Source organism: Balaenoptera musculus, chromosome 1 (genome assembly GCF_009873245.2).
Source record: "Balaenoptera musculus isolate JJ_BM4_2016_0621 chromosome 1, mBalMus1.pri.v3, whole genome shotgun sequence".
NCBI classification, from domain to species: Eukaryota; Metazoa; Chordata; class Mammalia; order Artiodactyla; family Balaenopteridae; genus Balaenoptera; species Balaenoptera musculus.
Window position 1 is genome coordinate 353,958 of NC_045785.1, and position 15,340 is coordinate 369,297.

A 15,340-nucleotide genomic window follows, 5' to 3' on the forward strand; every position below is an offset into this window, starting at 1 on the left:
TTGCCCAGGGGACCAGGCCAGGTCCAGAGCGTCCTCGCCGGGTGGTGTCCACCCCAGAGCAGGGCAGAGGGGCCAGGGAACGGGGTATCAGGAGTTGGTTTTTTTTTTTTTTTTTTTTTTTAGGAGTTGGTTTTAATCAAAGCAGCCCTGGCTTCCATCAGGCCGCCGGCGGGGGCACCGGGCTCTGGCTTACATCCTTTGGGGGCACGACTGGTGCTGTCCCACACAGGGCCTCCCCTTGGGGAAAGCAGGGGACACAGAGACCGCCCCCCTCCCCAGCCGAGACAGAGCGGAGTGAGGTGGGTGAGGCGAGGCGGCAGGTGCAAGCGGCCGGTTTATTAATCGTGATCTGGAACGGAGGCGGGTCCCGCCAGCCAGCCGAGGCCGCAGCAGAGGCCCTGATGCAGGCAGTGGGGCGGGAGGTGGGGGCAGAGCTCAAGCAGGGAGAGAGGAAGGCGCTAATGCTGCTCTCTAGGGGTCACAGCCAGCAGGCGAGGGAGCTGGGGGCCCAGTCCGCACCCACCTTGCTGCCCACGGGGCCTCCCTGGGCAGTCCTTGCATAGTGAGCAACCGACTGGCCTTGGCCTGGCCGAGGGCCCGAGCTGGGGAGAGGCCCAGCCAGTGCCCCAGGGCTCTGGGAAGGGGAAGGCAGAAGGCATCAGAGGGCCCTGGGGGGTGAGCCGAGGCCCCACGGGCCAAGCCGGCGGTGGGGGGAAGGCTGGTGAGGGGGCAGGGCTGAGCTGCAGTCGCCTCCCCTAGCAGCAGGCAGAGCTGGGGGTCAAAGTGGTCCTTGAGTCCAGAGAAAAGACGCGAGACAAAGTGAGAACGAGGTCATTGTAGAAAACCCCTCAGTCCGTGACAAAGGAGACAAAGGACATCGGATGCAGGGGTGGGAAGAGCCACACCCCTGCCACCCGCTGTGGGAAAAGGCGGGCGGGGCGGGGCGGGGGGGGGGGGATGGGCGGGGCTGCGGGGCACGAGGGCCTGCATGGCCAGCCACACGGCCTCGGGACATCCGCACCCAGCCAGGGCTGAGGCCCCAGGCCAGAGCCCCCCAAGCACCCAAGAAGCCCAGCCTGGATGCTGGGGTCACTAAGTGAGGTACGCGGGTTGATTCCCTGGATGGGTGGCCCCTTCTGCCCTCGCCACATGCTGGCGGCCAGCCGCCAGCCCCAGGGCCTAGTGGAGGGGTTCCGGGGGTGTGGGAGGGCCCCTACTATCAGGTCAGTGTTCTTGGGCAGTAAAGTGGGGGCACAAGGTGACACAGGCCCTGAGGGCAGAGTGGGGCACCAAGCGGCATGGGCCCCAGGGATAGAGGGTCATGAGGTGACACGGGCCTGGGGGAGCAGAGAGGGGCACGAGGTGACGTGGGGCCTTGAGAGTGGTTTGTGACACGAGCAACCCAGGCCCCCTAGGGAGGGGTCACCCGAAGACACAGGGTCCCTGGGTGGGGTGATGCAGCACCTCCCGGGGGAGACATGGAGCTTCAGAAGACTCAGTGCTGGGGTCCTGCTCCGGGCCGTAGGGGTCAGGGCAGCCCCGAGCGGGGCGGAGCAGGCAGCAGGGCTCCAGGAGCTCCGGGGCTCTCGGGAAATGGGCCGGTGGGGGTCCCGCCAAGGCCCGGCCGCCCTAGCTCTCATCCAGGTGGAGGCTGATGAACTCCTGGATGCACCTGCGGAACTGGAGCTCGGTGGGGCTGCTGCCAACCAGGGGGCCCGGCTGGCCGGGGGGCGCCTCGGCCTCACGCATCTCCTCGGCCATGCGCGCCAGACGGAGACTGGAGGAGGGAGAGCCACGTGAGGCGCTTCCACCCGCCGCCCACTTCCCGCCGCCCACCCCCCCCCCGGCCACCCCCCGCGCTGTGCTCACAGCGTGACGATGTCTGCATTCGCCTCCTGCACCGCGATGCTCAGCGGGTCCTGCTGCGTGTGGTCCAAGGCGTGCTGGTCCGCCCCCCGCTTCAAGAACAGGCAGACCTGGCTGAGGGCGGAGGGGCAAGTCGGGGCGGGCCCTGGGCAGGTACCGGCAGGCGACCCGGGCCCACGGGGGCGAGGGGGGGGGGGGGTGGGAGGGGTGGGAGGGGGGAGGGGGAGGGGTGGGGCGGCCCACCCACGACTTACCCAGTGCGGCCCAGGAGCGTGGCATGGTGCAGGGGCGCCCGGCCCCGGCTGTCTCTTTGGTTCACGTCTGCTCCGTTTTGCAGGAGGAATTCACAGATGATCAAGGAACCCTGGGGGGTGGGTTCAGACCAAGCGGAGCCACAGAAATGGTCCCTTGCAGGGCCCCTGTCCCCCCACCCCCCTACCCCCCACCCCCACCCCGACGCCACCCTGGGCACCCCAGCAGGACCAAGACCGGTCCTCAGGGGAAGGCAAGGGCCCCGCGTGCGCGCCGTGGAAGGGTGCAACCCTGCGCCCACTTACCCCCAGCACAGCCTGCACCAGCGGCGTCTTGCCCTCGTCCTCCGCGTCGGCCCAGTTGACCTCGGCCCCTTGCGCCAGAGCCGCGGCCAGTGCGGGGAGGTCTCGAGTGCGCGCCGCACGGTGCGCCAGCAGCCCGGGGTGCAGCTCGCGCACGTCCGCCAGGCCCCAGGCCTCCGCCTCTCCGTCCGCCTCGCCGCTGGACTCCTCCGACGCGGCACCCTCTGCGAGGAGCGGGCGGTCAGGGCCGGCGACCCGGCCCGCGGTGGGGGACAGGCGGGCCCGGACTGGGGAGCTGCGCACCCACCCTCCTCAGCGACGCGGTCCACCACGGAGCCCACGCCAAAGGCCAGGACATCCGAGCTGCCGTCGGAGCTGCCCCCTAAGCCGCTGTCGCTGCTCAGACCTGCAGGGTCCGCAAGCAGAGGAGGTCCTGAGCGCTTCTGACTGCTCCCACGGCCCTGCGGGAAGGCTGGCACCCCACCCGCCCTCCGGGGGATGCTGGGGGGTGAGGCAGAGGGGAGCCCTGCCCAGGATGGGAGGAAAGGGGAGAGAATCAAGTAACAGCCTGAAAGAGCCAGGATCGCCGGCCCCCCAGGAGCACAGCCACAGGTGGAAGCCCACCCTCTCAGGTCAGCCCTAGCTGTGGCCAGTGCAGGCGGGGCGGTCACCGCCCAGAGGTGGGGTCTTTGCCAAACCCCAGACACAGCCCCAGGCAGCAGTGAGCGAACTTGGCCCTGCTCACCCGAAGGCAGCCCTCACAGATGAGCCCAGGCTGAGGGATGGTGAGACAGCGCCCTCTGCTGCCCGAGGGGACCCCCGTCACCCCAGCAGCCCGGCCAGTTCTTGGCCCCAACCTACGTCTTCTGCCCACACGCCCCAGGCCAGTGGGTGCTGACAGACGGTTAACAGGGGGAGAACCCTGACTTGTAGCATTTGCACCCCAAACTCCAGGAGGGGTTGGGGAAGATGCACACAACTGTCTCTCGGGATCCGGTCCGGCCCCCAGCAGGCACGTGCACACGTGCATGGGCACACGCCCACGCATATACACACGTATGCACATGCACTCACACGCGTTCACCTGTGTGCACAGTCATGCCCTTACACACACATTCCTGTGTGCACACAGCACACACGCCCACATCACTCCTGAGGGTCATGGCCCCAGCCTCCAAGCCAGTGGCCAAATTACCCCTGGCCCCTCGAGATACTGTCCCAGCCTCAGCCCTGCTTGACCTCCAAACTCTCCCCATCCCCCGACCAGTCCCTCCTGCGAGGAAAGCCCGTCCCTCCGGTCCCTGAGCGAGTGGCTGCGGCTGTCCCGCACTCATCCACCCTCCAGGTGAGCGTGCCTGGCCCCTGCCACGCTGCCCCGGCTGAGCGGGGGGCGTGGGCAGCAGGGGACTTACTGCGTGGACCGGCTGCAGCAGCCCCCGCGTCGAAGTAGGAGAAGAGGGAGTCCAGCTCATCCGGGCAGAAGAGGGAGTCCCTGCGGAACCTGGGCTCTGTGGAGCCTGCAGGGCGGGAACCAGGCCGCAGTGGGAGGTGGGCAGAGCTTGGGGTGCCCGTGAGCCCTGCCCCCCTCCTACCCCCCTCACCCCGGCCTCCCTGGGATCCAGGGTCTGGAGGCTCACACCCTGCCCAGGCCTGTGAGCTGGGGCGCACCTGCCAGCCCCTCCCACCTGAGCACAGAGCAGCCACAGAGGGCGGGACGGGCTCCATCCGGATTTTGCCGCGGCGGGTGGTGTGGGCACGGGGGGAGCTGTGGTGGCGCTGGCACTTCTGTGCCCGCCAGCGCCGTGGGGCCTCCCGGGCCGGTGCCGAGGGCGGCCTCCGCACGAACTTCTTTTCCACATATTTGTCCTTGATCCAAGCCTCCTTGTCCTGCCTGGACCAGGACCGGACGTGAGGCTGCACTCGTGGGCCGGGGGTCCCCTGGCCCCGCCCAGGCTGCCCCCGACCTCACCTGGGGCTGCTGGCCGTGGGCTTCCTGCTGCCCGGCCCCTCGCACTGGGCCTCGTAGATCCGGTTCACGGTGCTGTTTCCCAGCTCACACATCAGCTGGCAGGAGAGGGTGGTGCGGGCATCAGCCCAGCTCACCGAACGCCCCCCAAGCTTGCAGACCTGGCTCCCGCCCCCCGCCCCCCACCCCCAGCCATCCAGCGGCCTGTGACGGCCCCCCACACCTTCAGCAGCTCCGGCTCCCACGAGTCCAGGGTCAGGGACCGCACCTTGGAACAGTGGACGCCCAGGCTCCTGGATGGCAAGGCGGGGGGAGGGGGAGTCAGGTCACGTCTTGGCCCCTGCGCCCCGCCTGGCCACCCAGTGGTCCCACCTGTGGATGCCCGAGCACTCGATGCAGAGCAGCACGCCCAGGTTGATGCTGGCCCAGCGCGGGTCCGGCTGCCCACAGTCGCCGCACTGGCTGTTCCCAGCCACGTGCTGCACGCGCTGCAGCACACTCTCGCCCTTGACGCTGCGTTCCCGAGAGTCCGTGGCAGAGTCGATGCTGCTTGTGGACGGGGACGCCGTGCGGTCCAGCCTCTGGAGACAGGGTGAGGGGTCGCTCAGCCCTCTGGGAGCTCCAGCCCCAGTCTCCCCAGCGGGGCCCCTCCTCCTCCCCAGACGCAGGTGCCGGCACAGGCCAAGGCCCCTGAGGCCCGAGCCTGCGCCCGCATGTGTGCACACACTCACGTGCGCGTACAGACAACGCACACACGTGCTTGTGTGCGGCCTGCGGGAGCTGTGCGTGCGTGTGCAGGGCGCGGAGGGCCCACCTCGCCGTAGCAGCTGTCAGGGCTCTCCCGGTAGGCGGACGCGATGCTGGCTTGCACAGCCTGAACCCACGCCTGCCGCAGCTTCTCCGAGTCGGCCTGAAGCATGCAGCTCCTGTGGGGAGGGGGCCGTCAGGCCGGGCGGGCAGGGGCTCCCTCCGCACCCGCCCTGGGCTGGGCCTCCTCACTTGGTGGGCGACACGACCTCAAAGCAGAACCTCCGCTCAATGTCCTCACAGGGCTTCACGGAGCAGAGCCGGAGGTCGTCCACCACCACGGTCAGCACATCCTGCGGGCGGCACCGCCGTGGCCCTTGCACTCAGCACCCAGCCCTGCCCCGCACCGACCGCCCATCCACTGCTCCACTCAAGAGAGGCGGACCGGCTGAGACTTGAGTGGCCTCTGTCCCTGGCCACTCGGGCTTTGGTGCCCATCAGCGTCCTCAGCCCTGTGACGCCCCCCACCAATCGCCCACCCCAAGGCCCGGTGGGGAGGCCCCGGGCGTTGCTGCCCTGGGCCCAGCGCACCTTGAGCTTCTTCTGGTAGACCAGCTGGCTGTTCTGGATGGAGAACCAGCGCCTGGGCAGGGGGATGGGCCAGGAGGGGTCAGGCCGGGCCAGCCCCCATGTCTGCCCTGCACCCCCTGAGGAAGGGCCCTCCCTTACCGGTTCCACGTCTTGAAGGCGTTGCTGGCCCTCTTGAAGAGGTAGCCCTCCATCACCACACCGCTGGGAGCGTCCACGTCAAACTCCACCTTGGGCTCATCGTAGGAGAAGTCCTGGGGGTGGTCGGAGCCCGGCCCCCAGTGAGCACCCGCCCGCGGCTGCGGGGACACCGCCACCCTCTCGGGCTGCCCCAGAGGCAAGGTGGAGGGGGGTTCTTCACAGCCGCTTCCTGACCCGAAACCCCGTGGGGGCAGACGCCTCCCGTCACAGCTGGGGGCCCGGAGAGCTCCAGCCCCCACCCCCCAGCCTGGCAGAGCAGCAGGCCCTGGCATCAGGAAGGAAGCTGCCCCCCATTCACGTCGCCAGCTGGGCTGCCCCGGCCAGCCTGACAGAGCTCCATTCACGCGGGCTGGGGAGACACTTAGCGTTGTCCTGGGTGTCCGGCAGTGGGAGAGGAGGCCCAGCCACCTGCTCCCCTGGCTGAGTGGGGGCGGGAAGGGACAGCTGCAGCTGCTCCCGAAGGGGACGAAGGGGACGAAGGGGACGCAGGGGACGCAGGGGACGCGGTCCCAGCTCAGCCACCTCGGCTGGAGCGGGCCGCGCTCTGGGAGCTGCTCAGGGCCGCCGCGCCGGGGCCGGCCGTGGAGGTGTCCTTGGTGCTGAAACGCCGCGGGGCGGGAAGGGCAGAGGCCCTGCCCACCGGGGGCCCCCTCCCCCCAGGGTGGGCGCCCACTCACCTGCAGCAGCGTCTGAGGGCGGGAGCAGGAGAGGCGGGAGGGAGAGAGAGCCAGTGAGTGAAGCCCTGCCCCCTCCCTGCCGGCTGGGGACGGCAGCTCCCGCCCCGCAGCCCATCTCTGCCCCGGGCCGCGCCAGGCCAGCTGTGGCCGGCCAGACGAGGCCGCAGTAGAATCCCCGTCCCAGCTGCAGCCGCAGCGTCTGTGGGCTGAGGGGGCTGGCGCTGGCGTCTAAGTGACCGTTCCACTGTGCTGAGACCCTGAGGGATGGGGACCCCCGCCTCTGACTGCAGTTCAAAGACGATCAGAGTCAGCCTGAGAGTGGGTGGGCCTGGGAAGGGACGGGGCGCGTGTCTGTACGCTGGGCCCCCCAGGTCCTCGCATGGAGCGGGGTGAGGGGCAGTGGACCCGGGGCCCCTCGGGGGGCGGCCAGGGCTGCAGGGCCTCACCCGCTGCTGGATGGCGGCGTGCTTGCGCTCCATCTCCCGCTTTTCCACTGCCGAGTCGATCACCAGCTGGTCCAGCTGTGGGGAGGGGCACAGAGAGGGACGTGGACCCCCTCCCCTGACAAGCTGGCCCCGGGGCCCCCTCCCCACAGGCTCACCTCAGCCGCCAGCTTCTTCATGTAGGGGTCCAGCTGGTGCAGCAGGCTGTAGCCCTGCTGGAAGAAGCTGTACTGGGCGTGCATGAAGGACAGCATCTGGGGGGTGGGGGGGGGCACGCAGGTGAGGCCCCGCCCCCAGGGGCAGTGGCCGGGGCCCCAGCTTTTGCACCCACACCCAGCACGCCTGCGGCACGTGCCTATACTCGAGGGCAACCCCTCCCCCTCATCCAGCACTCACAGAATCCAAAATCTCAAACTTCTTCTTGGCCTGGAGAACGTTGATCTGCCAGGGGAGGAGTGAACAGGTGAAGGGGTGTCAGGGCCAAGGTTGGGCCACGACCTGGACCTTGCCACACTGTCCACTCAGGGTGCTGTGGTCCCCCGAGACCTCCAGCTCATCTTCAGCTCCCTGCACAGGTGCGCATCCATCCTCTCATGGTCGCAGTTCAGGACACTGGGTCCCTCCCATAGGCAAAGCCACAGATTCTCTCCCGTGCTCCAAGTCCCTCCAAGGCCTGCCTCAGCAAGGTCTTCGAGGCCTCCGCCCCCGCAGCCCACAGCCCTGGCTTGTCCCTAGCCCATCCCCACCTCCGGGCCTTTGCGTGGGCATCCGCCCCCCATGTCCGTTCCCAAGCACCTCAAGTTCTCTCAAGCCAGAGGGGCCCCTCCAGACACCAGCTCCCCGTCTGCAGGGACACGGGAACGCCCGGGGGCTGACCTGGAGCACGTAGTCCAGCGCCAGGTGGCGGAAGCACTTCCGGGCAAGGATCAGGGCCCCCGTGGCCTCCTCCACCTCGTGGGGCCGGTGCCTTGGGGCCTGGGCATTCCTCACCAGGGACAGCTCCATGTCCTCCCGAACTCTGTCGAACTGCTTCTTAGTCTCCTTAAACTTCCGCACATCTCTGGAGGCCGGTGGGCGTCAGGCCAGGGGGTCCGAGGAGGGGTGCACGTGGGGTCTCCCATCTCTCTGAAACGCTCTCCCTGCTCCCCGCCCCTCTGTGCTCCAGAGCTCCCGCCCCGCTCCCCCACCCCCGCAGCCATCGCTCCCTGCCTCTTCCTCCTCAGGCCCCTCCCCTGAGCTGGGGCCCCCTCCCCCTTCACCACCTCACTCCCAGGATTGGTCCAGCCTGGGGTGACCCCCAGCCTCACCCCGGACTCCAGACTCTCCACTCGGGGGGGTCCCCAGCTGTACACACAGCACTGGGCTGAGACCCCTGCCAAGGCCCCTGGACCCTCCCAGATCAAGCGTAGCTGCGTCTGCTCCCCCTTCCAGCGTGGGTGTCACCCCGACACCTCCCGGGGCCGGGAGAGGCCAGGCCTCCCTCGGGGCCACTCACTCTTTGACGAAGTTGTGGAGCTGTTGCCGCACAGACCTCTGGGCCTGGTCAAACAAGATCTGGGGGCAAAGGAGGGTGCGGGCGTCAGGCGTCTGTCCCCACATGACCCCAGAGGCCAGGCCCCTGTCCCCTCAGGTGAGAACCAGGGAAAGGCCCGCCCAGCCCCACCCTCACAGAGCTGGCCTCACAGGGTCACGGGCCCCCAGGCCTGGGTCGGCGGCCAGAGGCGACAGCTGTGACCACCTGCCCGTCCCCCCAACCTGGCTCTCAGCCAGACTAGAAGCCAACGCTGTCCCAGATGGACCCCCTCCTATGGCCCACCCCACATCAGCCCAGACAGGGCAGGCGCACACAGAGTCCCGAGGGACACCCATCGCCCAGGCCTCGGGAGGCCACGTGGGGGATGCCCAGCCCTGCAGTAAGAGGGATGGAGATGCAGCCGGAGCTCCCGAGTAATCTGGCCTGGGGGCAGGGTGGGGCCTCCCTGCAGCACCGGCTGGACCCAGAATCAGACCCCTCGACGCGGAGAGAGCACTGGGGCCTGACCAGGAACAGACAGACAGACACATGGGGCAGGACGAGCCATCCGGCGCTGGTTTATTTCTGAACTTCCCCTACAGGGGATGGGCCCCTTGTTTAGTCTGGGGCTCTGGTTTCCAGGCCACGGTCTGACCACCCACGTGTGCCTCGGTCTGTTCTGTGTGTCCACACTGGGGGCCCCGAGGGGCTCGAGGTCATGCAGACCCAGCCCGGGTGGCAGCGGGGTGGGAGTCAGCCGGTAGCTGTGGGGTCAGCCTGGGAGGTGCTTCCATCGCCTGGCCCATGACCCCTGCCGGGTGGCCCTGGATGACCCTCCAAGGCCTTGCCCACCCCAAGCCCCCGCTGCCCTCAGCCCCGGGCAGGGTCGAGGTGCCTCCCCGCTGGCTGTCCGGCCCTCACCTGGGACACAGCAGTGTCTCAGCGATGTGCCCCCCCTCCGGCCAGACTGCAGGAGCAGAAACGTGGCCTCCCCCACCGCCCGCCCCTGCCAGCTCAGCTCACACGGAGCCAGCCCAGAGCCTTCCAGGCTGGGCGGGGCCTGCAGGGAGCTCCCAGCGGTGGGGGCGGGGGCTGCCTGGGATGGGGGTGGATGGGACGACCATCAGGAAGCCGGGTGGGTGGGCCCTGCCCTCCCCTCGCCTCCCCTCCCCTCCGCCCCCCCCCATCGCCCCCACCCGGCCAGGGCTCACCATGTGGTAGGTGACCATCTCCTGCAGGCTGTCTCCGAACCTCTGCAGACATTCCTGGGGGCAGGGTGGGTGGGTGGGGGAAGACCCTTGCTCAGATGGGACGGCTGTGCCCCCAGTGTCTGGCACCTCCCACCCACAGGCCACAGAGTGGCCCCCGCAGCCCAGCGCAGACGCCCACCTGCTCCCAAGGCCAGGGCACCCTGAGGGGCTGTCTGCCCACGCCCGCCCCTGACTAGAGGTCAGAGGTCAGCTGCCCCCTCACCGAGATGACGGTGTCGCCCTGGCACTGCTGGGACAGGTCGCGGACGCCACTCACGAAGAGCCTGTTGGTGGTGACGTAGGCCTTGCCAGCCTCGATCACGCCACTGCACAGCTTCACCAGCTGCAGACAGGACGATGGATGGGGCGACACTCACGCCACCAAGAGGCCAGGCCACACGGGCAGGGACCCGGACAGGGCAGCCGGAATTCAGCTCAGGGTCCGTCAGTGCCCATGACACAGCTGCCCCTGAGCAGCCCCGGGCGGGAAGGGAAGGCCACTGCCCGTCCGCCCGCCCACCCTCCTGAGCCCACCTGGCGCTGGGGGACAACTTGGCGTGCCCCAGGCCTCGGCTCCAGGGTGGGAGGTGGGAGCAGGGGAGGGAAGCCGGAAGCAGGGAACCCAGGGCCCGGGGGCGGGCGGGGGGGCGTGTGGTCCCGGACAAGGGTCAGCAGGACCAGCCGGCAAGGGGCTCAGGGGTGCCGCCCCTCCTTCCTCCCTCTGGCTTTGAAGCCTGTGCCCTCCTCCCTCCCCTGCCTGTGCCCTTGGCCCCTAACCCTGGCACTTGGAGGCACAGCCCCCTGGCAGCTGCCCCCGCCCCCCGCCAAGGCCCCCCACCCTGCTTGGCTTGTCGGGAGGAGACCCGGCAGACACAGGTGTGTGTGTGGCATGTACACCCCGGTACGGGTGTGACAGGCCGGTGATGGACAGGCCCACGTGCTGTGCACATGCACACTCGCGCTCACACTGGTGGCCGTGGGTGAGCTGGGCCAGGGCTGCGCGGGGGGCAGGGAGAGTAGCCCCGGGCCCTCCGTGTGCCCCCAGGCCCCCCTCACCTTGTCCAGTTTGGCCTCGATCTCAACCACGTCCGTTTCCACCTCGTCGATAGTTGCCCTGCGACAGCGACAGGGTGGCTGGAGACCCGCCTGCAGCAAGCCTCCCCCACCGACTCAGCTCGGCCTCGCCTCCCGGGCACCTCCCCAAAGGGGTCAGCGGTGGGAAGGGGCTACTCTGCCGACGGCCACTGGCCCCTGCAGGCCCACCTGCCTCCACGCGCCCCTCAAACAGACCAGGAGGTGGAGGCTGGCAGTGAGGGGGGATGGAAGAGGGAGGTGGGGAGGGGGCAGGACTGGGACGGTGACTCCAGAGCCGCAGAGCCACCAGGGCCCACTGCCACCCCAGGCAGATAGAGGCCCCCATCTGGGGCCTGTGGATGGGGGGAAGGGGGTGGTCAGACAGGTCCCTGGCACAGAGGGAGGGGCCGGGGCCCCGTGGAGGTGCACATGCAGGGCCTCGCTGGTCACCCCCCCAGCCCAGCCCCTGCCCCTCTCCAGGGCTCAGAGTTGACCCCAAACCCCATCTGGACCCCCCCACCCCTCAGCTTCTGCTGCAGCCCACCCTGGCCTGGGGCTGGCAGGCGCTGGGCAGACCTGTCTCAGCAGAGCCCGCAGCCGGGAGCTGCTCCACGACACCGTGAGCCGCCTGCAGAGGCGTGCCCCTACCTCCTGCCTACTCCCCAACCTCAAAATACCAAGTAGGCCCTGTCTGCCTGGCAGGAGCAGTGGGTCAGACCTCGGAGGAGCCCACTCCCAGGGGGGCGGCCTGACAATGGGGCTGCCTTGGGGAGGGAAGAGTTAATGTATGACATCACCAGAGAAGCCAGTGGACGGAGAATCCCGGAAGGCAAGGCGAGAGGCAGATGGATCAGGCACGTGACACCCCCCAACACTCCGGGAACAGGAAACAGGGAAATAGGGCCAGGATCCTGCCCTCCCCACCCCACTCAGCTGGCGAGCTGGGCCCATCTGGCCTCCTGGGGACCAGGGACAACAGGGAAGGAGCTCCGGCCAGCGGCCAGAGGCAGGGCCAGGGCCAGGGCCAGGGCAGGGCCGGGCAGAGAGGAGGCTGTCCAGGTCTAGCGGCCCCTCGCGGCCCCCGTGGCTGGCAGAGGGCACGTTCCAGGGTTTCCCAGGCCTTGGGGGGAGGGACTTAGTCCCTCACGTGGGGTGCAGCTCGGGATGCCCTCAATTAGGAGGTATGGGGTGAGTGCCAGGCTGCCCCGTCAGGGCCCTTGGACCGTCCCACCACCCTCCTCCTCTCTGAGCAGCCCCTATCCCTTCCCCACGGGCTGAGGGGCGTCTGAGTTCCAGAGAAGGAAGGGGTCAAAGGGGATGTCTGCTTGGACCGGTGGTGGCCCATGGCCCGCAGGTGCCCCCGCCTGAGACTGCAGGACCCTGACCGCTGCTGTAGCCTCCCCCTCCCCCTCCCCCTCCGAGGGTCCCAGGGCAGGGAAGGACCACCCACCCAGAAGAAGGGGACGCAGCTCCTGGAGGCCCAGCCACCCCAACTGCCCTGGCCAGCTGCGTGGAGAGCTGTCACCCTTGGGCCGGGATGGGGGGTTGGTCCCTAGAGAGTTGGTGAGGGTGGGATGCACCAGATGCTGACAAGTGGGCTCACAGGGACCAGGTAGGCGCTCAGCAGAGAGTCCGTCCCGGGGGCCCCACGCCCCTCAGGTCTCTCCTCCCCACCCCCATGGACCAAGGCCTCCTCTCCTGCTCTCCCTCCAGGATTTCCTCAACAGCCTGGATGCTGGGGAAGAGGGTGAGGCCAGCTCCCCCACCAGAGCCATGACTCAGCGCCTGAAGCCCCACCCAGGGGAGGGGGCACCAAGAACAAGGGGTGAGCGGCACCCCGCCGGTCTGAGAGAGTCTGGACCCCTCCAGCCACGTGCATCCCGGGGCTGTGGGGCTCCCCCAGGCCAAGAGCGCGTACGCAGGGTCCCCCTTCCCAGGGCTGGGGCTCTGCATCGCTGACCACACTCTCCTGCCTGGCCCCGCCCTAACCCCCTGCCCCCAGGCTGGCCTCCAGGAAGTCCAGGTTACATCCTCAGCAGCGCTGACGAGGGGACCCCAGAAAAGCCTCAAAAGCCATTACATCTCAGCCCAACCAAAACCCACCCGGTGCAGCTTCTGTGGCCCAAGGTCGGGGGATCTCCTTGGACCCCAGCCCGGGCTTGGCTGGGCACTCTCAAAGGAAGCCTGCCAAAGCCCAGGCGCTGCTGCACCCACTGCCGCACCGTGGGTGCCACCCGCGAGCGGGCTGGTGTGGGAGGGAAGGCCTGGAGGTGAATGGGGTGCCAGTGGCCCTGATCCAACCAGGCAAGCTGGGCCTGGGCCCCTCCGCGATGGGGAGGAAGAGCATGAGGCTTCTCAGCCAGGGGCCAGGGTGACGCTGGGGTGCTTCAGCCAGGACCAGGCCCCCAGCTGAGGCCCCGGCTACACCTCCGCCCACCGCCTGGGCCGTGCTGGGGGCCCAGGATCACGGGTGCCTGAGTTGCTTACACCCTCTCCCTCAAGCAGTCAGGAACAGAAGATGGGAGAACACAGAGGGTGGCCCTCAGCACTCTGCCCAGGGCCTGGGGCCACTCTCTGGTCCGACCCCTACCCCTCATCCAGCCTTCCTTGGCTTTTGTTGCTGACCCCTTGTGTGGCGGTTGGGCAAGGGGCTGGCTCTAGGGAGTCAGGGGTAAGGGCACTGGTGCTGAGGCCCGCCAGGCACCCACACACAGGCCCTCCGGCTAACACACCCCAAAGACCCAGCACACGCGCGCGCACACACGCACGGCCAAGTGCGAGTATGCAGAGGCATGGCAGATATGCACACATGCCATCAGACACGCATGCACGCAGCAGCGCAACTCACACGCAGACGGGTGTACTCGTGGATACCGTGTATAGACATGTACCCCGTGCTGAGATCCACACAGGAACAAACTAACATATGTTTAGTGCCTAAACTGATACTTTTATGATACACACCCACTATGCATCTGTATTCACACCCAGAGGTGACACATGCACACGTGTGCGTGCACCCATCACTAGTCTGGACGTACGCATCAAGCAGCCAGTCCAGGGGTGCAGCTCACCCACACATTCACGTCCAAGGTCTGGCACCTCAAGGGAGGGTGCAGAGGGGCAGAACTCACACGTGTGCACCCGAGCACGAGCACAAGCATGAGCACCTGACACACGGGAGGTGCCCCGTTAAAGCAGATGCGCGCGCAGCATGAACGTGTCCACACGGATAAGCCCGCCTGCACTCCCAGGAAGGACTAAAAGCACAAACCCAGGGCCGGCCACAGCGCAGAACCTCCACCAGTCCCTAGAACCCAGTCTGCTCTGGTAGCCCCCACCCCGCCAGGTGCCTAGGTCACCCCTGCCAAGCAGCCGCCCGAGGCCCTAACCGAGGCTCCAGCTGCCTGCCCCCTTGACTGCTCTGGGCACGCGGACCAAGACAGATTCCATGGGCAGACGCCCCACGCACCCAGACGACCCTGGCCACAGCCGGGCTGCAGCGCCCGGCTAGGTCTCAGCCCTGTGCAGGTGGCCAGTACGGAGGTGCAGACACAAAGCGGGGCGGACACTCCCACGGAGAGGTGGCCGCGCCGGCGGCCGCCCCGCCCCACGCGCGCACCCTCCGCGCGCGGCGAGCAGCACAAGGGGCATCTTTTGTTCCGGGCTCTCGGGCCGGGGCGCTGCGGGCTTTGTACAAGACGTGTCCTCCTGCTCTCGCCTCCGGCCCAGGCGCCGGGCACAAAGGCGGCACCGGCGCCCCCGCCCGCGCCCATCCCCCGGCGGCCCCGGGTGCCCCGAGGGGCGGCGACCCCGCGGATCACAAAGGGCCGCGCCGCGCCCCGGGGGCGCACCTGAAGCGCGGCGAGTCCTTGATGCACTCCTCGAACTCCACCGTCATGGCTGCGGCAGCGCGAGGCGCTCACTGGCACGAGGACCGCGGCGCCCCGAGCGGCATCCCCTGCCGGCCCGCCCGCCCGCGCCGCGCCGCGCCGCGCTCGGCGCCCGCCCGCTCCGGAACGAGGCCGCCGCGCCACCGCCCCGCCCCGCCTGTCACCGCCGGGGAGCGTCGCCAAAGTCCGCCGCCCGCGCGCGCCGTCCGCTGTCACCGCCGGGGAACGTCGCCAAAGTCCTCCGCCCGCGCTCGCCGCCAGCTGTCACCGCCGGGGAGCGTCGCCAAACGCCCCGACGTCCCGCCCCCTTCGGGCAGGCGGTCAGAAGTGTGGGTGGGCCCAGCAACAGCCGCGGGGGCCGTCGGGCCCCGCGCGTTCCAGCGATCCGGCCATTAGGCAACCTGGGGGATTGGCAACAAGCGCTCGGCCGGACTGCGGCGGGAGGATGGGGGGGGGCGAGTGGCCGCGGGAACGTGCGAGTCTGCGTGGGGCTGTCTCCCCTGGGTCGGCACTTTGCACCCGCTCCCTAAGTCTGGCCCCGCCTCCGCCCCCCGCCCTGGGCGGCCAA

At 68.9% G+C, this 15,340-nt stretch overlaps 1 protein-coding gene across 9 annotated transcripts; it reads right to left on the reverse strand.

Moving 5' to 3' along the window:
- Nucleotides 1-408: 408 nt before the first annotated feature.
- On the reverse strand, nt 409-14,918 carry ACAP3 (ArfGAP with coiled-coil, ankyrin repeat and PH domains 3). 9 transcript variants are annotated; one of them, XM_036845124.1, is made up of 24 exons: nt 14,734-14,900; nt 10,862-10,919; nt 10,029-10,148; nt 9,767-9,820; nt 8,538-8,596; nt 7,919-8,102; nt 7,439-7,483; nt 7,201-7,296; nt 7,046-7,120; nt 6,600-6,611; nt 5,863-5,975; nt 5,725-5,776; nt 5,386-5,486; nt 5,201-5,312; nt 4,759-4,967; nt 4,610-4,679; nt 4,390-4,484; nt 4,106-4,311; nt 3,833-3,937; nt 2,728-2,826; nt 2,424-2,644; nt 2,121-2,230; nt 1,870-1,980; nt 409-1,777 (listed from the first exon to the last, which is right to left on the reverse strand). In XM_036845124.1, the coding sequence occupies exons 1-24, from the start codon at nt 14,778-14,780 to the stop codon at nt 1,630-1,632; spliced, it is 2,502 nt and encodes an 833-aa protein (XP_036701019.1). In that variant the 5' UTR covers nt 14,781-14,900; the 3' UTR covers nt 409-1,629. The 9 variants fall into 9 exon arrangements, 5 of the variants coding, with proteins under 5 accessions (XP_036701019.1, XP_036700977.1, XP_036700991.1 ...); XM_036845082.1 differs by having other exon boundaries at nt 5,863-6,611; nt 14,734-14,906; XM_036845096.1 differs by lacking the exon at nt 2,728-2,826 and having other exon boundaries at nt 2,121-2,187; nt 4,106-4,307; nt 5,863-6,611; nt 14,734-14,911.
- Between the last annotated feature and the right edge of the window lie 422 nt (nt 14,919-15,340).